The sequence below is a fragment of the Amaranthus tricolor genome, chromosome 15 (assembly GCF_026212465.1).
Source record: "Amaranthus tricolor cultivar Red isolate AtriRed21 chromosome 15, ASM2621246v1, whole genome shotgun sequence".
NCBI lineage: Eukaryota > Viridiplantae > Streptophyta > Magnoliopsida > Caryophyllales > Amaranthaceae > Amaranthus > Amaranthus tricolor.
In genome coordinates, this window is record NC_080061.1 from 242,877 (window position 1) to 262,085 (window position 19,209).

Here is a 19,209-nt window from a genome sequence, read left to right on the forward strand (position 1 = left end):
TGAACAACTTGGGAATGATTGCAAGGTCGGGAACAAAAGAATTCATGGAGGCACTACAAGCAGGTGCTGATATAAGCTTTTTAGCATGATAGGGCAGTTCGGGTGGGTTTTTACTCGGCATATTTAGTAGCTGAGAGAGTTGTGACAACCAACTACAATGATGATGAACAAATTGTTTGGGAGTCATAGGCTGCTGATTCTTTCACTGTTACCAGGGATGTCAATGGAGAGTTTGGGAGTCACAAGGAAAACCAGGTTACTTTTTCTTTTGCATTATTTTTGAACATTTAATAGATATGTATGTACATATTGTTTTACAATACCTTTGCCTAAATGCCTAGTGTTGAGCATACGGGTTTGATTACCTGATTCCTCCTTTTAGTTAGTTACTAACTGATTAGGTTATTTCTCACGTCAGCTATTATTAGCTTATATATACTCATTGTATTTGTTCTCCCAGATTTACTTTTAATGAGAATTTTATCCCTTCATTCATTCTAATCTTGATTGTCTTTGTTATTTTGTATTCTGTTCCTAAGTTCTAACAAGGTATCAGAAGAAGGTACTATCCTCTAAATATCTTTCTTTCTCTTTTCTTGTTTCTTTAACCCATTCTGTTTTTTTTTTCTCTTCTTTCCCTCTTTATTCTTCCATGGCTACTCCTTCGTCAACTGGTCAAACATCATCAACAGTTCACCTCTCCTCTTCTCCTCCTCTCTTGGACCAAACCCAAAATCCTACTAGCTGTTATTATATTCATCCCTCTGGTTCCACAGGTATAAAATTTGTTTCGGTTGTTTTTGATGGCACCGGCTTCACCGATTGGAAACGTTCTGTGACTATGGGTCTTAATGCCAAAAATAAAATATGCTTCATCTATGGTTCTTTACCTCAACCTTCTCCTAATTCTCCAGATGAGCATGCTTGGCATCGACGTAACAACATTGTCATAGGATGGTTAATCAGTGCTTTAGACCGATATATTGCCAAAAGCATAATGTATTTCAAGAATGCTCGAGACACTTGGCTTGATTTTGAAGGTCGCATTGGGAAAACATCTTCATCTCAAATATACTCCTTGCAAGAAAGACTTGCTAATACTTTTCAAGAACCCAACAGGACTCTTGCTACTTATTTTAATAGAGTAAAGGCTCTTTGGGATGAACTTGATGATCTCTCACCCTTAACTATGTACAATTGCAGCCCTGCTACCAATTTTTTCAAAGTTCAACAAGACCAAAGAATTATGCACTTTCTCATGAAACTTGATAAACAATATAGCCAAGTTCGTACCAATTTACTTATCCTCCAAGATTTGCCTAGCATACAAGATGTTTATTGCATGCTCCTTCAAGAAGAGTGCCATAGAGAGATGAGTACAAACCAATTACCCGCTGACCCTATGGCACTTGTGGTTGATAAGCGCAGGATGAACAACTATGGCGCCCCACTACGGTATTCGTCTCAAGACAAAACTAAACATCCTTCGTCTTTCAAGAAACCGTCTTAATTTTGTGATCATTGCAAACTTGCTGGTCATTCCATGGATCGATGTTTCAAACTTCATAGCTACCCCAACAAATTAAAGTCCTCACAAATTCAACCTCACGCTGCTGCTGCATTTAGTTCTAACCATCATTGTGTTTCACCTATTCTTCATTTGCTCTCACTCCTGATCAATTTACTAGTCTTCTCACTTATCTTGGTACACAAGATCATCATTCGGATAGTCTTCCCGCTGTTTAACTACCCACGGATTCCATCGTCAATTTAGTTGGTAATTGTCTTGTCTCTACTCTCTACTGTTTCTAATGCTTTTTGGAACCTGGACAGTGGTGCCACTGATCACATGTGTAATAATCTCTCTTTCTTTACCAATTGCAAAGATGTTTCTCACTTAAATAATCACATCACCATTCCTGATGGAAGTAAATTTACCATCACCACTATTGGAGACATTCACCTAAATAATACTTTACATCTTAAAAATGTGTTGTATGTCCCACAATTTCAATTTAACCTTATTTCTATATATCAACTATAAGAATAGTGATATCTCTGTTATTTGTTCTAAGTCATCTTGTCTTATCCAGGACCAATTAATGAGAAGCTCTTTGCCTCTTGGTAAAATGTTGCATGGTCTTTATTACATTTTGATAATACTCTACCATCCTTGGAGTCTACATCATGCTCTACTCCTCTAGCTGGTGTTGTCTCCTCTCCATCTAATCTTGAGTTAGCCAAAATTTGGCATCTACGATTGGGACATGCACCATTCTTAAAGATTAAAATTCTTTTATCCTGAGATAAATATAAATCATGTAAAACAAAATATTTTTTGCACTATTTGTCCTGCTGCTCGACTACACAAACATAGGTTTCCTATTAGTAGTACTCATACTTCATGTGCCTTTGAGCTTTTACATGTTGATACTTGGGGCCCCTATTCCCATAAAATCCTTAATGGCTGAACTTTTTTCCTTACTATTGTGGACGACTACACCAAAGTTACTTGGATATATCTCATGAAAAACAAAAATAACTGTTTTCATTTAAGATCAGTTTTTTAATTACATTCAAACTCAATTTTGTACTAATGTCAAATATGTTCGCACCGATAATGCTCCCGAATTATGTGCTGGGGATATGTTACATCTTTATAATAATAAAGGAATTGTTCACCAACGTATTTGTCGTGAGACCCCCCAACAAAATGGAATTGTTGAACGCAAACATAAACATTTGCTCAAAATAGCACGTGCCTGATCTTTTCAATCCAATTTACCCTCTGAGTTTTGGAGCGATTCCATTTTGTGCGCAACTTATTTAATCAATTGCCTTCCTTCGACTTTTTTAGAAAATATTTCCCCATACGAAAAATTGTTTGGTCATGCTCCTGATAATTCTCAACTTAAAGCATATGGTTGCCTATGTTATGTTTCCACCTGCACCATAAAGCAGGGTAGAACTAAATTTACACCTGGAGCTGAACCTTGTATATTTGTAAGATATCTTTATGCTCAAAAAGGATATAAAGTTTTTAATATTAAGAGCAAACAACTATTGGTTTCCAGGGATGTCTACTTTCATGAAAAATATTTTCCATACCACAATATTCAAATTTTTCTTCACCTTTTTCAACATTTTACTTCCCTACCTCATCTACCCATCCTAGTTTACCTACTGATTCATGATCTACCCTCTCATTTTCAAGTTTATATCACCAAAGCCTCCCAATGGCATGAATCTCATACTTATCATGTAGCTGCCCAGGATCCTGCATGGCAACAAGCTATGCAACAGGAGCTTCATACTGTTGAACATAATCACACATGGGACAGTTTCTCTTCCCCCTGGTAAAAAACCCATAGGCTCTAAATGGGTATAAAAGGTTAAAGTCCGTTTGGATGACACTCTTGAACGCTATAAAGCTCGATTGTTCGCCAAGGGTTACAACCAAAAACACGGAATTGACTATTACGAAACCTTTTCATCGGTTGTCAAAATGACAATAGTTAGATGTCTTCTTGCTATCGCTGCTTATAGGAAATGGCCCATGTTCCAGTTAGATATTAATAACGTCTTCCTTCATGGCGATTTGTTTGAAGAAATTTAGATGACAATTCCAGATGGTCTCTCTGCCCCCTCTAATCTTGTTTGCAGGCTCAAAAAATCGCTCTATGGTTTAAGCAAGCCTCCCAACAATGGTTTGCACGACTCACAACTGAAATGTTTGATCAAGGTTTTGTTTCTTCTAACTATGACTCGTCTCTTTTCATTAAAAAGACTGATAAATGTTTCACCATTGCTGCTATTTACGTAGACGATATCATCCTTACAGGTAATAATATTTTTGATATACAATCTTTGAAGTCTCATTTACACAGAATTTTTAGCATCAAAGATTTAGGCAAGTTGCATTATTTTCTTGGCCTTGAGGTATCCTACTTCAAAGATGGCATTGCTCTCACTCAAAAGAAATTCACTAATGATCTCATTCGTGACTGTGGCATTACTGATTTCCACAACGTTGCCACTCCCCTTCCCTTTCATCTAAAGTTACAAACTAATTGTTCTCCTCTTTATCACAAATCACAATGCTACTGAATGCAGGTGCCTCGTTGGGAAGTTGAATTTTCTCATAAACACGCGCCCTGATTTGGCATTCACCGTGCAATATCTAAGCCAATATATGCAGTCTCCCACAGTGGACCACTACCAAGCCTTGCAACACACGTTGCACTATGTTGCTAGTACGTCTGGCTAAGGCATTATCCTTAATGGTTCTGACCACCTTCGTCTACATGCCTATTCTGATTCAGATTGGGGCGCATGTTTGGACACAAGGAAATCCGTCACGGTTTATCTCATTCTTCTTGGTTCATCTCCTGTAAGCTGGAAGTCCAAGAAGCAACATATGGTTTCCAAATCGTCTGCTGAAGCGGAATATCGAGTCATGGCAGCTGTGGCTTCCGAAATTAAATGGCTAGTCCGCTTACTCGAAGAATTAGGTGTTCAAAACCTTTGGCCAGTTAGTCTTGAATGTGACAATCAATCTGCCCTCCAAATTACTCATAATCCAGTTCTCCACCAACGGACTAAACACATTGATATAGACTGCCATTTCACGCAAGAAAAAGTCTTGGAGGGGCTCATTCAACTTCGCTATATTTCAACTCACGACCAACTTGCTGATGTACTCACCAAGATTATTCCTTCCACCAAACTCCGTCCTTTGCTGTCCAAGCTTGATATGTTTCCAACAACCACAAGCTTGCGGGGAGATGTTGAGCATACGGGTTTCATTACCTGATTTCTCCTTTTATTTAGTTACTAACTGATTAGGTTATTTCCCACGTCAGCTATTATTAGCTTATATATACTCATTGTATTTGTTCTCCCAGATTTACTTTTAATGAGAATTTTATCCCTTCATTCATTCTAATCTTGATTGTCTTTGTTATTTTGTATTCTGTTCCTAAGTTCTAACTCCTAGTCTAGCTAAGAAGAAGAAGTAAGAACCATTGAGAGTTTGTTTGCTAATTGAAAATGATGTTTACTGTTTGAAAGCAAGGTTCTTTAAATCATAAAGTAACCTAGCTAGTCAAGTTGGAGTCACACTTTTCAAGGGTTGAGAAAAAATAAATAATATGGAGATGCGGGGTATCGATCCCCGTACCTCTCGCATGCTAAGCGAGCGCTCTACCATCTGAGCTACATCCCCTTGAATGGTATAATTAATAAACAGTTAAGCTATGTTCGCATACTAATGTTGTACATATAATATTATTGATGAAATGTGGTAAGTTTATTTATTGTGGACCTTTGATATTGTCATGCTCGTAAGCTGTAGGCCTGCAGCTGAATTGCAAACAACATTTTATTATCCCAATACAATTGAATGGCTCTCATTTCAGGTGGGATTTGAAAGATTGGGTGTACACAACTTACCCTTACTAATAATAACACTAACAATATATAAGATTGTTTCCGACGACTGTTGGTATATGCAACTTCAAATAAATAAGACGTGCATATGATTTAATGTGTCATTCTACTTAGTCTATTGTAATCCAAAATCAAAATAACTATAAATCTTTGACTTGAAATAGGGGACAACTGCAGCTAAATTGCAAGACTAGGCAAAATTGTTTTATATCAGTTAGTCAACTTAATTAACCTTCACTAAAAGTCTAAAAAGAGTTATTTATTTTTTGTATCTAATTCATCAATTAGTTTTCAGTAAAAAGTCTTATTTGTCCATCTAATTATACAAACTTAATTTGTGTTCAGTAATGTGCTGAAATACAAGATGAATGCTGGAGATGCCAGCTATCAAATCCTGTACCTCTCGCATGCTAACCGCTCTATCATCTGACCTGCATCTCCAGTATAGTTTTTACATTTATACAGCATATTCTTGGATATATGAAGTATTACTGTTTTCTTATATTCTTTAGTGCTATGGGAAGCGGATTACGAGAAGAAGCAAGGCTCCTCTAGCAGAAAGCGGTATGCTCCACAAAACCCAAAAGTCGGAAGTTTTACATCTACTATAGTTTCATTGTGCAAGAACTTAGGTCATCTGAGCCAGCTTTTTTTGTGAGTATAGGAATTAGGAATGGCCTAAATTTGTCTCCAGATTCATTTCAGGCTTCTTGCTACCGCTATGCATCGTTTGCTGTTTAGTGAGCGGAGACACGGAGCACCTTCTTTTTCAGTTAAAAAAATATACCCTACTATATATGTACAGGTTAGAAACTTAGAATTGAACAATGTTTTCAGAAGTTGCCAAAATGGCACAAAAGCCATAAATGAATTGGAGATGCGGGGTATCGATCCCCGTACCTCTCGCATGCTAAGCGAGCGCTCTACCATCTGAGCTACATCCCCTTTTATGATTTAAGTATTGTTGTTCTTAATATCACATAATATAGTTTTGTAGGGATCGGAAGGGGTCACTACGACACCCACAATGTCACACACACAAAACAACCAACCAATTATCCAAACCAAGGAACCCAAATTAATTCACCAATATTAATCAACCTAGAATAACAATTGTGGACAGCAATATGACAGTAACAAATCAACAATAATAAGCGGAATAAAAATGCAAACAACACACACAATTTATACGTGGAAAACCTCTTCGATGTGAAGAATAAAAACCACGGGACCTCTTGAGGAGTCCACCCTTAATCTTCTCTTATTGATAATTGAGGGTAAAAATAAACCCAAATCAGTCTATAAAAGGTTTATCAACGCCCACCTACATACATCAAGCTATAAGAGATGAAAAATAGAGAACTAAAGGAGTAGAAATCACCAAAAACAGCAGCTCTGTCCGGAGACGATTCCGACCAACCCAGAGCTTAAAACGACGATCCAACCGTCCAAAATGAAGCCCTCGATGTCATGAACAAGCTCACCAAATTTCAGAGCAATCCAACGGTCGGATTTCCGGCAACGGACAAAATACAGAAGGCTGACCTTGAAAATCCGAAAAATTCACTACTCTCTCAAACTCTCTCTTTTGTGTCTTTTTGAATTCCTTTTTTTTCCTTGCTTCACTTGCTGTCCTATATAGCAAGAATTACTCCCCAAAGGCTTGCTAAAGAAGCCACCAAAAATAAGCCCAAAGAGGACTCATAACAACAAGTAAAATGTTACGATTTGGCCCATTTATTAAGACCAAAAAAAAATAAAACATTTTATCACAACTTGGGCTGGACCCACAACAATCTCCCCCTCTAGCCCATAACGGGGAAGACGATCACACTTCAATCACCATTTGAAGCTCATACCCACAAGCTTGCTACAAACATCAAGCTTGCTTGCGGGAACCACCTTCGTCAACATATCTGCACCATTCTTGTTCGTATGGACTTTCTTCAATTTCATCATCTTTTCTTCAATAACATTTCGCAACCAATGATATCGGACATCAATATGCTTGGTGCGAGCATGATACATTGAGTTCTTACTCAAATCTATAGCACTTTGACTATCACAAAGTACAACATACTCACCTTGCTCCAAACCCAACTCTCGAAGGAATCTTTTCAACCAAAGCATTTCCTTACTTGCTTCCACAGCTGCTATATATTCTGCCTCAGTAGTCGACAAGGCCACACACTTTTGTAACTTGGATTGCCAAGAAATGGCTCCCCTTGAAAATGTGAACACATAACCTGAGGTAGATTTTCTACTATCAACATCACCAGCCATGTCTGCATCAGTAAACCCCTCAAAAATAGGTTTCCCACCTCCATAACACAAACAAAGTTTGGAAGTGCCGCGCAAGTATCGAAAGATCCATTTCACTGCATCCCAATGAGCCTTACCCGGATTGGATAAGTATCTACTCACTAAACCAACAGAATGTGCAATATCGGGTCTAGTACACACCATAGCATACATCAAAGAACCAACAGCAGAAGAATATGGAATAGAAGACATACTTGCTTTCTCCTTCTCTGTGGTAGGACAAACTCTCTTACTTAGCTTAAAATGTGATGCGAGTGGTGTACTAACCGGCTTAGCATGCTTCATATTGAACCTTTCAAGCACACGTTCAATATACTTCTCTTGAGATAACCACAACTTTCCAGCTTTCCTGTCACGAGCAATCTCCATGCCTAAGATTTGCTTTGCTGGACCCAAGTCTTTCATGTCAAATGACTTGGACAAGTCTTTCTTCAAAGTACTAATCCTCTCTGCATCTTGTCCAACTATCAGCATATCATCCACATACAAAAGAAGGATAATGAAATTACCATCGGGGAACTTTCTGAAATACACACAAGGATCAGCTGAAGTTCGCTTATAACCATTGCTTGTCATGAACGAATCAAATTTTCGATACCACTGCCTTGGTGCCTGTTTAAGCCCATAAAGACTCTTCTTCAACCTGCAAACAAGCTTTTCTTTCCCCTTTTCTTCAAAACCTTCAGGCTGTTCCATGTAGATTTCTTCATGCAAGTCACCATGTAAGAAAGCAGTCTTCACATCAAGCTGCTCCAACTCAAGATCAAGACTTGCAGCTAAACCCAAAACAGTTCTGATAGATGTCATTTTGACCACAGGGGAGAAAATCTCATCAAAATCAATGCCCTTTTTTTGGTTGCATCCTTTGACCACCAATCTAGCTTTTCTCTTCACACTCTTCTCACCATCTTTCTTGTTCTTGAAAACCCATCTATTCTTCAAGACTTTCTTGCCGCTAGGAAGCTTGACTAACTCATAAGTTTGATTCTTCTTCAAAGAATTCATCTCCTCTTTCATAGCCTCGAGCCAAAGATCTTTGTCTTCACAGGTCAATACTTCCTGAAAATCCTCGGGCTCCCCCTCATCAGTGACTAAGATATAATCTGAGCTAGGATACTTTGTAGAAGGTTTGCGATCTCTGGTTGACCTCCTAACCTGAACGTCATCAACTGGAGAGGTAGGTTGCTCCCCCTGCTCAATAGCCTCATCATCATCTAGTTGAGCATCGTTAGGAGCATCATCGAACTGTGGTACATCACCATCATCATTAGGCTGTACCTCCTCAACACCATCATGTGTTGCATCAAGATCATCAAGTGCTGGCTGATCATCAGAAAAGGAAGTAGGAACAGGAGAAACATTAGTAGAATCAAGAAATGAGTCTGAGTTAGTGCGATACCTTGCACTTAGAAGCTCTGCACCTTTCTCATGCTCAAAGAACACTACATCTCTGCTTCTCACTACCTTCTTCTTCTCGGGATCATAGAGCCTATACCCATACTCTTCATCACCATAGCCAACAAACACACAAGGAGTAGTCTTGGAATCAAGCTTCGATCTCTGATCTTTCGGCACATGCATGTATGCTTTGCATCCAAAGACTCTAAGATGTGAATAAGTGGGATCACATCCCTTCCATGCTCTCTCGGGAATGTCAAGACCCAAGGGAACAGATGGAGAACGGTTGATCAAGTAAACTGCAGTCTTCACTGCTTCTGCCCAAAAAGACTTAGGTAGATCAGACATCTTCAACATACACCTCACTTTCTCCACAATGGTTCTGTTCATCCTCTCTGCAACACCATTATGTTGTGGGGTACCAGGAACTGTCTTCACATGTCGAATACCATGCCGTGCACAATAATTCTCGAACTCATGTGAAGTATACTCACCACCATTGTCAGAACGAAGGCACTTCAATTTTCTATCCGTCTCCCTTTCCACCAAAGCATGAAATTTCTGAAATGTCTCAAACACTTGGTTTTTGGTCTTCAACATATAAACCCAAGTTCTTCTAGTAGCATCATCAATGAAAGTGACAAAATATTTGTTGCCACCATTAGATTCCACCTCAATGGGACCACAAATGTCGGAGTGCACAAGCTCCAGATTAGCTTGCCTCCTAGTAGACTTCCTAGCAAAGGAAACTCTATGCTGCTTACCTGCTAAACAATGATCACAAGGGTTAAGAGCAACTGTAGTATCAACGGGAATAAGAGATTTACCTGCCAACCATTTCAAACCCTTGTCACTCATGTGTCCCAATCTTCGATGCCATAAATTAGGAGAATTCTTCTCTTCCACTGCATTAAGCTCACCAGAACATATACTCAAATATGTCTTGTACAACGAGCAACACAACTCGTCACGTGCAACTGTCATAGAACCCTTGGACAACTTCCATTTACCATCTCCAAAAGTATGTTGAAAGCCTTCTTGATCAAGGACATTTGCAGACAATAGATTAAGGCGTAGATCAGGAATATGGCGCACATTCCTCAATGTAAGCATGCACCCAACAGTTGTCTTCACACGAATATCACCTAACCCAACAATGCTTGCTGAGCTCTGGTTACCCATCTTTACACTACCAAAATCACCAGCTTGGTAGTTCAAGAAATACTCCCTTTTAGGAACACAATGATATGAAGCACCTGTATCCACTAGCCACTCGGTGTCTGAACTATCAACATGATGACACTCACTAGTTGCACAAATCAAAGTGACGACATCATCACTCTTGGAAGCGGTTGCTGCAGTATTTTTATCATCTCCCTCCTTTTGTGAATTGTCATTCTTCTTCCTTTGTTCCCTTTTCAAGCGGAAACAAAACTTCTTGATATGACCAGGCTTGTTGCAGTAATGACATGTAGTGACATTCTTTCCATCACTAGACTTGTACCTGCTCCTCGAGTTACCACGGCCTCTGGGACCCCTACTCTTGCTTCTTCCTCTGTTCTCAACAACAAGAGCTTGTGAATTGTCAACTCCCATCTCCTTTCTTCTAATTTCCTCATTAAACATGCTTTCTTTGATCACATCCAAAGATAGCACACCATCTGGAGCAGAGTTACTAATAGTCACAACCAAGGTCTCCCAACTATCTGGCAAAGAACTCAACAAGAACAAGGCCTGTAACTCATTATCAAGAACAACCTTCATAGTAGTCAACTTGTTAATAATATCCTGGAAGTCACTAAGATGCTCAGAAACAGACTTCCCACCTTTCAATTTCAAATTGACAAGTCTTTTAATCAATGAAGCTTTATTATGAGCAGTCTTCCGCTCATACAAACCTTCCAACTTCTTCCACAAATCATAAGGATCGGACTCCTGTGACACATGGTTAAATATGCTAATATCAACCCATTGTCTAATAGTCCCCAAAGTCTTTCTTTTCAACTTTGCCCATTCTTTATCATCCATTTTATCTGGTTTAGATGGTTTAGACACACTACCATCTGAACTAGTGACACTATCAAGCGGGTCATACAAGTCCTTGCAATATAATAAGTCTTCCATCATAGGTCTCCAAATAGAATAATTAGTGGATGTCAATTTAACCATCGAACTACTACTACTCGACTCCATAATGTGACAAACAAACCTCCAGCTCTGATACCAAGTTGTAGGGATCGGAAGGGGTCACTACGACACCCACAATGTCACACACACAAAACAACCAACCAATTATCCAAACCAAGGAACCCAAATTAATTCACCAATATTAATCAACCTAGAATAACAATTGTGGACAGCAATATGACAGTAACAAATCAACAATAATAAGCGGAATAAAAATGCAAACAACACACACAATTTATACGTGGAAAACCTCTTCGATGTGAAGAATAAAAACCACGGGACCTCTTGAGGAGTCCACCCTTAATCTTCTCTTATCGATAATTGAGGGTAAAAATAAACCCAAATCAGTCTATAAAAGGTTTATCAACGCCCACCTACATACATCAAGCTATAAGAGATGAAAAATAGAGAACTAAAGGAGTAGAAATCACCAAAAACAGCAGCTCTGTCCGGAGACGATTCCGACCAACCCAGAGCTTAAAACGACGATCCAACCGTCCAAAATGAAGCCCTCGATGTCATGAACAAGCTCACCAAATTTCAGAGCAATCCAACGGTCGGATTTCCGGCAACGGACAAAATACAGAAGGCTGACCTTGAAAATCCGAAAAATTCACTACTCTCTCAAACTCTCTCTTTTGTGTCTTTTTGAATTCCTTTTTTTTCCTTGCTTCACTTGCTGTCCTATATAGCAAGAATTACTCCCCAAAGGCTTGCTAAAGAAGCCACCAAAAATAAGCCCAAAGAGGACTCATAACAACAAGTAAAATGTTACGATTTGGCCCATTTATTAAGACCAAAAAAAATAAAACATTTTATCACAACTTGGACTGGACCCACAACAAGTTTAAAATATTGAAAGTTGTATAAGTGAGATAAGCTTAAACAAAAAAACTCAAGAATTTAAATCCAAATGCAAAATTGAATTTAAATGGAAAGACTTGTTGCGAAGTGGTTTTTGTCTATTAGAAACTGTGGTCATTGATATGTGCTGCTTTTCTTAAAGTAATTCAGCAAGAATACTTGGAAGAAAGGAGGATAAAGGACCTTGCATTGTGAAGAAGCATTCTGAATTTAAGTAACCCTTTTTATCTATGGACAGAGAAAGAATTAAGTCAGTGATGATGATGAAGAAGAAGAAGAAAAGAAGGAAGTAGATGGAAAAGTTGAAAATGTGGAAGCAGACAAAGAGAAGAAAAGGAGGTGACACATGAATGGCAATTTTGCTTAGGAAACCAGAAGAGGTAACCAAACAAGAATATTGCTCATTTTACAAGAGCCTGACCTGACTAATTCTTTTGATCGTAATATATATATTTATTTTGCCATTACTAATATTCTTTGAGTTACTTACGTGCTAGGCTGAAATCATTTTACTTGAACCTTTTTAAATTTTAGTAGGTAGTTTTGAACTTAAGTTAAAATGAAAGTAACTACATCATTTCTTTAATTCCTTTTATTATTCAATCCTTAATTTATTCTATTGATTTTGTTATAATTTTGTTTTTAATAACATCAAAGGTACGATAAGAAGTTCCAATCTCCTCTAAAACAAAAGAGGAGAAAAACTAATAAGGACAAACATAAAATCAATTTTACAGTATTACAAGACAATAAATTACCAAAATCAAAGATGTCATATCCATTACTATAAAATGGAGCATTGAGATGTCTAAAGAACTTGCATTGTTGGGGAACTTCACTTCTAGTCCAGTAGGAAAGACAATTAATTTTTAATATACAAGTTTTTTTAACCTAAATGATATAAATAAATGAAACAAAAATAAACATACATCCAAATCAATGGATGAACCACATATTTTGTGAGTGAAATGGATTAGTAGTCTTTTAGTACCTCAAATAAAAAATGACATTGTATGATTATGTTTTATGTACTTAATGATTACATCACGTACAGCATCAATTATAATACGTTTAAACTCCAATGTTAGTACTTCACAAGTCACAACTCACAACCCACTAACCCACAACTCACAACCCACTAACCCACAACTCACAACTCAATCAATGTATAAATAAAACAATAAAAACCAAAACCAAAACCAAATTAAAAAAACCCTCTAAACCAAATTAAGCAATCTATTACATCTTGAAAAAAAAATGTATTTGAATGTGCATAAGTTCTCTCATAAAGATGAAGGGAAAGAAGAAAGCAATGATCCTGTGCTGGAAGGCTGTCCGAGTTGATGTTCTACTTCATCATTAATATTATTGAGAGCTAAACCTTCAATATTATCCCAAAATAATAAACTTGGACAACTTTGAGATTCAATCATACCCCATCCATTAACACCCACCATTTGATCATCATGATCATGATCATGATGATCTTCTTGTCTTGGCAAGACCTCCATATGATGATCCTGATGATGATCGATGCTTTCACTTGTACATGATTTTACCTCAGTGGGAACTATATTCTCCAAACTGTCTATTAAACTTGGCAAATGATAATTATTGTTGTTATTGTTAGCCAAATCCATTCCACTAACTGTATTTATAGTACTAGTTGTACAATTAGTAAAAATTGGCATGTTATTAGTGATACTATTAGTAGTAAACATTGGCATGTTGTAAGAATTCCAAATTTCTTGGTGTTGATAACATGAACTCAAGCCCATGGAATTATTACCTGGACCCACAATGTTTTCATTAATGGGATTAATTGGGATGGTTGTGTCAAACATGAACAAAGGGCAAGAAGAAGGAATTGGGATTGTGTTATTTTTACTTTCTTGTATGGAAATGGGTGACTCTTTTGTAGTTCCATCTTGATTCAATATAGATATTGGGTCAGGCCCAAACCGGATCATAAAAGGATAATTGGAGAGGTTATTGGATATTTGGGCTTGGACTTGGGTTGAGGTTGTGCTATTGTTTGTAGTAACGATTGTGTTTGTGGTTGAAGGAGGAGAATTAGAGGAAGAAGATGGTTTTCGAATTTTCTTCTTGATCCAAGAATTCCAGTAGTTCTTAATCTCATTATCGGTTCTTCCTGGCAAGTGACTTGCTATATGTGCCCACCTACATTTCAATCACATTTCATTTCATTAATTTACATATCTACTTATTATAAATTTCTTGAATGAGACGGTCTTATGGTAAGACTATAAGTTGGCTCATATACATTTAGTTAGTATAATTATTAATATGAATACCATGGTGAAACGATCTCATTTCTTTAATTTTATAATAATCAATTAGAGAAATAAGCTAATTCAACGGTTTCATGAAGACGAGTTGGTATTATTATTATTATTAATATGAATACCGTATAAATAATCAAGGTTGATTACAAAATAATGTGTATGTCAAAACAAAATTCACGAAGAAAATCGCAATAATGTTATTGAAATTTAAAGCACATTCTCATATATATGCTTTTTGGCATAATATTGGTAATAGAAAACAAAATGTATGAAAATTTATTTTAAAAATAGAGTATAATTAACTTAAAAATTCAGTTTGTGTTGGATATTCGATTTGAAAATTTGAATATTAAACATTAACTCGTATTGGAATTAGAAATAGATTGTAAAATGAAAATCATGTTAGCTAGTTTTGAATATGTGACCATTTCTTTGTCTTGGATTGTATAGATATCCAAATTTGTTTGAGCTATTATTGTGAGAGATCGTTTATAAATATAGATACATAAATGATATGTAGAACTAATTAAGCAAATGTGAAATAGAGATCGGAAAAAAAAAATATATTGTTAGTGGTAGATATTAGTCGAATTGAAAAATTAATTAAGGGTAAAAAAAATATGTGATGGGTGAAGGATGGTAACTAAATAATGCATAGAACAAAGATGTATAAACTTCAACAGAAAACTACTATTGCAACGAAAAGCCAGACTTTTAGCCAATTCAAAAGTTTCTTCAATATGTATTAGGAGTAATTCGGATAATCAAGGTCATTATTACTTAAGCATGTTGTAGAATTCTCTCGGTACACATAAAACGTGCGTGTAATAATATTAATATTAATTATCATAAGCTTAATCCACACTCATTATATATAAAGATACGTTTTTGGAAAAATTATTGTTGAAGTTGTATTAGTACTCAAACTTTGTTTAGAAGCTAATGTTCAGTTGTTCACCAATTAATTAATTTGGTAGTTTGTAAAGTTTACAAATCATTTGATGTAGCTTATTAGAGAAAATCATAGACATAAAATGAGGGTTCAATAAAATATACAACTTGATCAAATACGTCACACTTGAAAACGACCCAATTGATGAAGTTTTTCGCAAGGAATATTCATGAGAATTAAGAAAAATAGAATTTTTAGATGGTAGACATATTATTTATTGAATAATAAGTTTGATGGAAGAAAAGCGAGAAATATAAACATTAAAAAAATATTAAAAGAAAGTTAGTAAAAAATTTATGGGGACCACAATTAATAAAAAAGTGTTTTTATAAAGTTATTGGAAAACATGTGGAGACCATAAGGAATATAAAACTGTTAAAATAAAGTTAGTGGAAGATATGTAGGGATCATAACTCATAAGCATTATTAAACTATTAAAATAATTAAGGATGAATAAGGTTATTTTTGTCCAAAATTTATAATATAAATAGAAGGATTTCTTATGGAACAACTCAAAATGACAAATGGGAACTTAAGGAACAGATGGAGTAATATACTTACAACTAGAGTTGTTGATTCATGTGTTCAGGCGGATTTCAAGTATAATATCTTGAGTCAAGTAAAAATTTCGATTCTTAAGTATGTATAAATATAAATATATGTTCACGATGTGATTTAAACTTTTTTACATTAAGTGATTATTATTTCGGGTTGAACTTTATTACACATATTGAATTTCAGTTAATCGATGAGGTTAAATTTGAAAACTTACCATCATTAAAGATTTAACGTAAAAAAGAGAAATATTGGATTGGAAAAGAATAAACTGGATGGTTAATTGTAGAGTGAAAAGGAAAAATTTAAGGAGTTGAATTGAACCTGTTGCCTACAACTTCATGAAGACTGATGATCAGCTTTTCTTCTTCTGGAGTGAACCTTCCTCTCCTTATATCAGGTCTCAAGTAGTTTATCCATCTTAAACGACAACTCTTGCCACATCTTTGAAGTCCTATCACAATCCAATATATTTTCACAAAATTACTTTAATTGGAATGCTTCACGAATCATGCATGTTTGTAAGTGTAGAATAACATCCACAAAAACTGATACCGTTAAACCCAACTCAAACAAAAGTTTAAACTGATTGTTGAAGCATTAGAATTTTTTTATAATCTAACTAGTTTGTCCCCTCACACGAGAGTCCATTAGCTAGAAGAGTGATGTGACACATGTACTCCTCCTACATGATGCTAAATATTCTATTTGAAATGAAGGGTTGATAAGAATCGAAATAGTGACCATTAAATTATTGTATCATGTTGACTTCTACTATCATGTCTATCATGTCAAGAAATCAACTTAATTAAAAATTTACGTTGATGGTTGAAACACCAAGTTATATTATATACTCTATCAAATGCGTGCACGTACGTGGGATAAATCTCTAATTCTAATAAAGTACTTCTCCTACAAAACACTACCAGTGATCAGTAAGCTAATATGCAAATAATGGTTCTTGTCTTCAAGATTGGGATATGAAGTAGTATATGTAATATGTTTTCTCTCAGGTAGACATGGATGCATGGGTATGTAGGTACAATATTTCATAAAAAAAATTCATAATGTACGTACATAACTAGCTATATTAATCGTGGAGCATGTAGAAAAACTAGGATATCCTTATAACTGGAGTGTATTTTATAGTATTTTACTAATATCCAGGCCAATTAGATAATTCGTAAAGAGTATTTATTTTGATTAATTGATATTAGAGTGTCTAATTTACTTTGCAAATTTCTAAAACAAACAAAACTAAACTAAGACAATTATTATTTTTCTATTTGAATTTGCATAATTTGTTAGAGATACATGTAGAACATAATCAAACTAAAAATGTACATGTTATCACAATTGTATATTTCTATGCATTTTTAGACCATGATGCAAACAATGGCTCTAATTCACGACTCACAAGTCACAAGTAATATCATGCATGCATGCATTACATAGAATCTAAAACCTAAAACCTTGTTTGTCTACATTATATATAGCCAAACAATATAATAAAATTGAAGTAACTGTAATATAATATTGGTGTCTTAATGATCATTGGAAAAGAGTAAGCAGAGATGAGATGAGAGAGAGAGAGAGAGAGAGAAGAAATTACCAGCTTTGTCAGGAACTTCACTCCAACAACCATAGCCATGAGTAGTAATATATCGATTAAGCTTCTCATCTTCCTCAGGAGACCATAACCCTCTCTTTACCTTCTGTTGATTACAACATGAATGATGCCCCATTAATACTTATTATTAATTGATCCAATTAACTTAATTAGCAAGTAGTCAGTACACTTATGTTTATATAAAGATCAGATGATCAGTTAATAATAATAATAATCTTCAACATTATTTGAGAGCTAGCTAGCTAGGAACTAATAATCAAGAAGAACAGAAGTTGAATAATAAAGAAGTTAATATGAATTGGATCAAGTGTTAATTAATTAATTAATGAATTAATTAATTAATTAATTATAAAGTGAATGAAAAAGGAGTAAAAGATAGGTTTTTAGTTCTGATTATGTTAGCTAGGTTTTTGAATGCAATATATTGAGTGATCCTAATCCTCTCTTAGCTAGCTTATAATTATAATTAGTTCATAGAGTGGTATTATTATATGAATAAAAAGTATGTTTTGTTCGTGTAAATTGTAAAAGGATATGAGATGATGATGATGAGAGCCGACATTTGAAAAGGAAGGAGGCCGAAATGTCCATTGCATGGGACCAATTATTCCATCCATATCTAACCCCTTTATAATGACTTCTCATCAAACCTTTTTATACATCCACTCCTAGCTTCCATGTTTTTCATCATCTCTCTTATTACTACTCCTATTCTATGTAAATCCCCCCCTATTATTCAAATGCTATATCAATAATGTTTTTACATTACACGACTAATACTTAAACCGTTAATATATTTAATTACGTACATTTGAAATTATTTAAAAATTATATTTTATAATAATTTTACAAAATTCTATTTGACAATAAAATTTAATTATTACAACAAATTGGTGAGATAAAATGAAATATGATTAACACGTATAGTATAAAGAGATTGGTGACATGCCTCCTTAAAGTTTAGGGCTGGTAATATGCTACGTCAACATTAATTCACTTGTGTTTACCTTAATCAATAAAGAATACAATCAACTAATAACCATGCAAGTAAAAAACGCATGTTCCATTTTTCATGATTCAAAACTTTACTTATACACGCATAAGAAATCATTTCTACTCAAGTAATCTTTGGTATAAGTCTAATATCTCAAATATTCAATATCACACTTTTGGCTGATCGACGATGATAAAACGAAGTATAATTTCTTATAAAACAATAGGTAATATTTATTTGATAATATACTCAATAATAGTAATTATTTTGAGTTAGACATTATTTTAATTGGATGAGTTATTAAATAGATAGTAGAAATTTTAATCAAATGCCCTTGATCATAATCAAGACGAATTCGAGCCTAAATTCCTATTTTCTATGTACAGTATAATCATGAGAAAAACTTATGTTGGATGGATACTAGCTAAGGGCCGCCCCGATTATTTTTTTAAAATTATAAATTCAAGTAAAAATAGTTAGATTATTAAAAAAAAAAAAAACTAATATTATAATAAAAAAAAGATTATAAATTCAAATCATATCCTCTATGTTA

The 19,209-nt window shown here is 35.2% G+C and overlaps 1 protein-coding gene and 2 non-coding genes across 3 annotated transcripts; all 3 read right to left on the reverse strand.

Moving 5' to 3' along the window:
• Positions 1-5,151: 5,151 nt before the first annotated feature.
• Positions 5,152-5,224, reverse strand: TRNAA-AGC (transfer RNA alanine (anticodon AGC)). The gene has a single exon. It is a non-coding gene; the product is annotated as a tRNA-Ala (tRNA).
• A 1,096-nt stretch (positions 5,225-6,320) lies between these two features.
• TRNAA-AGC (transfer RNA alanine (anticodon AGC)) lies at positions 6,321-6,393 on the reverse strand. Its single transcript has one exon. It is a non-coding gene; the product is annotated as a tRNA-Ala (tRNA).
• A 6,823-nt stretch (positions 6,394-13,216) lies between these two features.
• LOC130801431 (myb-related protein 308) lies at positions 13,217-17,777 on the reverse strand. The gene is made up of 3 exons (XM_057665288.1): positions 17,645-17,777; positions 16,357-16,486; positions 13,217-14,400 (listed from the first exon to the last, which is right to left on the reverse strand). The coding sequence occupies exons 1-3, from the start codon at positions 17,775-17,777 to the stop codon at positions 13,503-13,505; spliced, it is 1,161 nt and encodes a 386-aa protein (XP_057521271.1). The 3' UTR covers positions 13,217-13,502.
• Between the last annotated feature and the right edge of the window lie 1,432 nt (positions 17,778-19,209).

Bases quoted from the DNA above. Each gene is read 5' to 3' on its own strand.
- LOC130801431 (XM_057665288.1), bottom strand. From the start codon at position 17,777: ATGGGGCATCATTCATGTTGTAATCAACAGAAGGTAAAGAGAGGGTTA. The intron at 16,487-17,644 runs GTAATTTCTTCT...GGATTGTGATAG, and splicing joins TGAAGTTCCTGACAAAGCTG to GACTTCAAAGATGTGGCAAG. The intron at 14,401-16,356 runs GTTCAATTCAAC...ATTGAAATGTAG, and splicing joins CATGAAGTTGTAGGCAACAG to GTGGGCACATATAGCAAGTC.